The following is a 5,643-nucleotide window of genomic DNA, read 5'->3' on the forward strand; positions in this document are numbered from 1 at the left end:
TTGAACAAGATTGAACAGGTATCTGCCATATTTGAGTGTACATATAAAGCTTAATGGTTCACTCAGTTATGTAACTTGGGACAGTTGGAGGCTGTGTGTTACCTAATGTTTCTGGAAATTTTACTTGTGTAATGTAACTATTTTACTTCTTTGTTTTTTCACTCCCTTTCTCTTCGCAACAAAAAGTATCGGTGCATACTGTAGTGTGAACAATTTGAGACCAGTGACGATAGGTATTGGGAAAGGCGAGTTGTTCCAGCCGTATGTTGGCAGCCCTGTAATCCTGCTGAGCAGCTACTATGGCCTGGTCAAGTGAAACAAACCGTTATAAATGAGGTCGGGAAGTGATAAATAGACAGTATGAAATATGAGGAGCTCCCTGTTAACAAAATTATTTGTGATACTTGTGAATATTGCCACATTAATTTATGCTACCAAATAAACCACTCAACCTGGTCATCCTGAGGGGTGGTGCAGCGTGGACGGCCGCTCCGAGACCTGTCGTCTGTAGCACCAGTTTCGAGGTATCGCCGAATCCATCGTGCAGCGGTGTTCCTGTGGACACCAACCCGCCGGCTAATATCTGTGACGCCAAACCCTTCGTTATGAAGGGCAATGATAGCTCCTCTTGTTCCCTCTGTAGTGGAGCGGCATAGCTACAATTTTCACAACAATTGTGCATTTAATGATGAAAGCACCAAATTTGGCACAGCGATGGAGTAATGATATATAAACATTTACAGATATGGAACCATTCGATACTGGATTTGAGTGGCCGCTATAAATCAGGGGCGGATCCAGGAAAAAAATTCAGGTTTCACCACGTTACTGTCTTGGTCCTGTGAGACCGTCAAATACTGCGAAGCATAAAGAAATAATAGGCTATAGGAAGAAAGAAAAGGGGGTTCAGAGGCATTCGATGAACCCATAATACGTCAACTGGCTGAATTTGAATCATCGCAGAAAGCTGAGCAAACCAAGGCTAACTTCCACCATCATGAGCAAACCAACACGACGCAGGACAAGTTTCTTCAGGATGTGAAAGCACTTACACTTGTCATAGAAGAAATGGGAAACCCATTTGAAGAAGAAATTGCTGACATAATGGTTCTTCATACAAAGGAAATCTTGTGTCCAAAAGCCGTGATGAGTGTGCAAAATGTTGTCAAGCTTGGACGAGAACAATTCCATTCATATGTAAGAGAATGCCTTGAAGACATGTATGTTAATTTTCCAGTGTAATGCGTTTACTTGTCTTTTTCATTGTAATAAACTTCGAAAACTATCACAAATGATTTTCGTAACCCGGATTATGTATATTGATGCATAGGAATGAAATATGCAACAGTAAAAACAGAAATACATAGTTTAGCGTATCCTGAACGGCGGCCATCTTGAAATTCAAAATGGTGCCCACAGAGGTTGAGTTTCTAGTGGTTCCATATCTGAAAATATTCACCATGTATTACTCAATATCTGTGCCAAAGTTAATGCTTTCTTCATAAAATGCACAATTGTTTGGCTTTGCCCCTGTACTACTGAGGTTTCCATGTCGTCTGGCATGTGTAGATCTCTACTGCTTCATATTGCTTCTGTTTTATACCCACGTTCACCGAGACCGAACCCTAGCTCATCATTCAGTCGACACAAAGTAACAATCCGAAAAGAGGAAACAAAGAACACTGATTGTCAGCCATATGGCAACACCTAGTGGAGGGGGGGGAGGGTTATGAGGATACACTTTCCATCCCTCCCGACATATCACAGTGTATACGTATCGTTTCGGAACTCGTTGATCTCACCCTGCACCGATATTTTTTGGTGCGAGTGTACATAACAAGAGTCCAAAAGGTGAAGTGATATTAATAATATATTACAGTTTCCAAAAAAAATTCTGTGGTCTTAGTCCAGCCTTCGTCTCAGCGGAGGAGAACCTGGCGCGTATATAAGGGAGCGAGGTCCAGGGAGTCACACTTGGCCTGACAACCTCATCTCCTACACAGCTCCCCCAACGCCTCCTGCCATCCATAATGGTCAGTGACAACATGACTTTTGTCATGTATTTTGTTTTACTTGTGTCCTGTTTTAGTCATCCATCAAGTTATAATTGTACTTGAGGTAATGTAAGGTGTACCCACAGCTGCGCCTGTTGGTAGTGATGACCGTCGTGACGGTGGCCCTTGGCAGTAGCATCATCCCTAACACTCCCAGCTGTGTCTTCTGGTGCAATTACCCAAATGATGTCAACGCCGGTGCCTCCTACTGCTGCATTAATTCAAACAATAACATTATCGAAAATACAAATCCACGTCAGTGTAAATTACTGTTTTTATACATTGGTACATGATTATATAACTTGATGAATAACATATTTCTGAAATATACTTATTTAGAACATATTTTATAACTTTTCATTATTTTCTTCCTTTAGAGGGAAACCCTGGCAGATGTATAAAGCATTCCTTCTGCGCCAGGTTCGAGAGGAAACCGGTCACTCCTATCGTAAGTTTACTATGACTTTATTTAACTTTATTTCATCATTTTTATGAAACTTTTCTATAAAATTTACTAATTTTATTAAGCTTAGCGTCACTCTATTTTAATCTAACAAGTTTTCTTAAGAATAAACCCAAAAGGGCACCAAATTTATCTGAAAAAAAAAATTAAATGTCATATTTAACATTAAGTTGTGTCTTGTTTTACATAAAATGTGAAGATTATCACGAATATTTTATCTTAAATATAGTTATTGTTCAGTAAGTGAATGGTAAATATTACAATATTCTAATGTATCGTTCTCACACCTGAACAGAGATGTGGTCATGATGACTATTGTCCCAACAACGAAAAATGCTGCTATGACGCCTGTCTGGAGCACCACACCTGCAAGGCTCCACTTCCCCATTAACTCCTTGCACAACATCACACCGACTGTTCTACCCGCTGCCCATCTCGGCGTCACACCTAAAACACTGACCATATAAACAACACCAATACGAGCACTCAGCAGCACCAGACGTACCTGCCCGCCCAGTAATGCAGTTCTCAAGAAAGTTCTTTTGGGGCAGAAGCGCGAGGCAAGAAGGAACAATTTAGTTGTCTCGAAATGGAACTTGTAAGTGGAACGTGATCCACTTGAATACCACCAAATGTTACACTTGTGTTATATGAACTGCGTATTATTATTGCTGTTATTATGTTCTAGTGATGCTCTTCAAGTTTGTTGTATTTGCTTCATGTTCATTAGAGAGAAGTTAATCTTCTTACAATAAAGTTGTTGCCGTCAGTTCAAAAGTTTCAATTCCACGAACACATATTATGAGCGGCATTGTATCATGAAATCAATGTTATGGGTGGGAGTTGTAGATCAGCTGATAAGGTAACAACAAAACACGACTGGTTGTGTCCAGGCTTGTGTCCAGACATGTGTCCAGGTTTATGTCCAGGCTGCGGATTAATACCTTACCAGGACACACTACTCCCACTTAATTTCTAAAACATTTATTAACAGGTGCAACAACCATAACGCTACGGGTTCCTCCTACAGGTTGATGACAATGTTGCGGCATTAATAAATTAACTGGTTAACTAGTACACCTGGGACAATAACCTGCTGTTTTTACCTGTACGTATTGATCCCATTGTCTGTATGTCACCAAGCATGATTCCATTTACACATTTATCTCTCAACAGCTATATATTTGTAATAGCTTCCAGACAGAGTCGGTTGTTTCTCACGCAACATATGTTTATAACACCTAGTGCCTGAACATTACTACACCACGTCAGGTCCCTCATAACACCATCTGTGAGGGAATTACTACACCACGTGATGCGCCTCATAACACCATCTGTGAGGGAATTATTACACCACGTCAGGTCCCTCATAACACCATCTGTGAGGGAATTACTACACCACGTCAGGTCCCTCATAACACCATCTGTGAGGGAATTACTACACCTCGTCAGGTCCCTCATAACACCATCTGTGAGGGAATTACTACACCACATCAGGTCCCTCATAACACCATCTGTGAGGGAATTACTACACCACGTGAAGCCCCTCATAACACCATCTGTGAGGGAATTACTACACCACGTCAGGTCCCTCATAACACCATCTGAGAGGGAATTACTACACCACGTGATGCGCCTCATAACACCACCTGTGAGGAAATTACTAAACCACGTCAAGCCCCTGTTAACACCATCTGTGAGGGAATTACTACACCACGTCAAGCCCCTCGTAACACCATCTGTGAGGGAGTTACTACACTACGTGTCTGCCGTTCAACACCTCAGCGCACAAGATCTACAATACGTGACCTTCACTGTAAACATCAATCTGTATGTTCACTGTTTGTTCCTTTACCATTCTCTAACGCACGCTTTTGTTAAACCAACAATGTATGTAATAAGTCATTAATATCGAATGTATATTTTCAGCCTTCGGGCTGCAGAACTTTTTCAATAAACCGTTAATTATTATTATGATTATTATTATTATTATTATTATTATTATTATTATTATTATTATTATTATTATTATTAATATTATTATTATTATTATTATTTCATCACATCACTTGTACAGTATTACCAGAAATAATAACTGTTGCATCAAGTCAAAAAATCAACCTTAGTATATTTTTAACAATTGTGAAGAATTAAGCTAATAATAATAATAATAATAATAATAATAATAATAATAATAATAATAATAATAATAATAATAATAATAATAATAATAATAATAATAATAATAATAATAATAATAATAATAAATGATAATAATAATACTGATAATAATAATACTGATAATAAATAACCACATACAGTATAGTTATCTTATAAGGTACCGGGAAGTGTCCAATAAAAACAACAGACGATGAGTGTCCTGACCGGGAGGTGAAGGCTTAAGAAGTGAAGTAACTACAAATGTCCTATAGCTACATATAACTGATCCTCCATCATGTTAGTGGCCCACATAACTGATCCCCCCTCATATTAGTGGCCCACATAACTGATCCTCCCTCAAGTTAGTGGCCCACATAACTAATCCTCCCTCATGTTAGTGGCCCACATAACTGATCCTCCCTCATGTTAGTGGCCCAAATAACTGATCCTCCCTCATGTTAGTGGCCAACATGACTGATCCTCTCTCAAGTTACTAGCCCACATAATTGATCCCCCTCATGTTAGAGGCCCACATAACTAATCCTACCTCATGTTAGTGGCATACATAACTGATCTTCCCTCACGTTAGTGGCCCACATAACTGATCCTTCCTCGTGTTAGTGGCCCAAATAACTGATCCCCCCTCATGTTAATGGCCCACATAACTGATCCTCCCTCATGTTAGTGGCCCAAATAACTGATCCTCCCTCATGTTAGTGGCCAACATGACTGATCCTTTGGCAGGGAACCACAGGGAGAAATGGACTTGGCAAGTGTAATTCCAACGGCCTACTCCTCCTTAGCAAGTATGCTGCACACAACCTCACTATCACCAACACCTTGTTTAGGCAGGCCAACAAGGTCAAGGTTTCGTGGCAACACCCACGATCCAAACACCTGCAGAGAGACCCTCTGCCAGATCAAAAGAATACACCAGGACTGGTTTGATGGAAATGACCCAGCAAT

General features: G+C 40.0%; 1 protein-coding gene across 1 annotated transcript; it reads left to right on the forward strand.

The window, feature by feature from the left end:
* The first annotated feature begins 1,899 nt into the window (after positions 1-1,899).
* LOC121875165 lies at positions 1,900-3,286 on the forward strand. Its single transcript, XM_042379601.1, has 4 exons — positions 1,900-2,033; positions 2,141-2,309; positions 2,432-2,502; positions 2,813-3,286. Exons 1-4 carry the CDS (start codon positions 2,031-2,033, stop codon positions 2,906-2,908), a joined length of 339 nt encoding a protein of 112 aa, XP_042235535.1. The 5' UTR covers positions 1,900-2,030; the 3' UTR covers positions 2,909-3,286.
* The last annotated feature ends 2,357 nt before the right edge of the window (positions 3,287-5,643 follow it).

This window comes from Homarus americanus, unplaced genomic scaffold, assembly GCF_018991925.1.
Source record: "Homarus americanus isolate GMGI-L3 unplaced genomic scaffold, GMGI_Hamer_2.0 scaffold36970, whole genome shotgun sequence".
NCBI classification, from domain to species: domain Eukaryota; kingdom Metazoa; phylum Arthropoda; class Malacostraca; order Decapoda; family Nephropidae; genus Homarus; species Homarus americanus.

What these genes read in the sequence shown, in the direction of transcription:
- LOC121875165 (XM_042379601.1), top strand. An exon ending in TATCGAAAATACAAATCCAC is followed by an intron (nt 2,310 to 2,431) that starts GTCAGTGTAAAT and finishes TTCTTCCTTTAG; the next exon opens with AGGGAAACCCTGGCAGATGT. An exon ending in GGAAACCGGTCACTCCTATC is followed by an intron (nt 2,503 to 2,812) that starts GTAAGTTTACTA and finishes ACACCTGAACAG; the next exon opens with AGATGTGGTCATGATGACTA.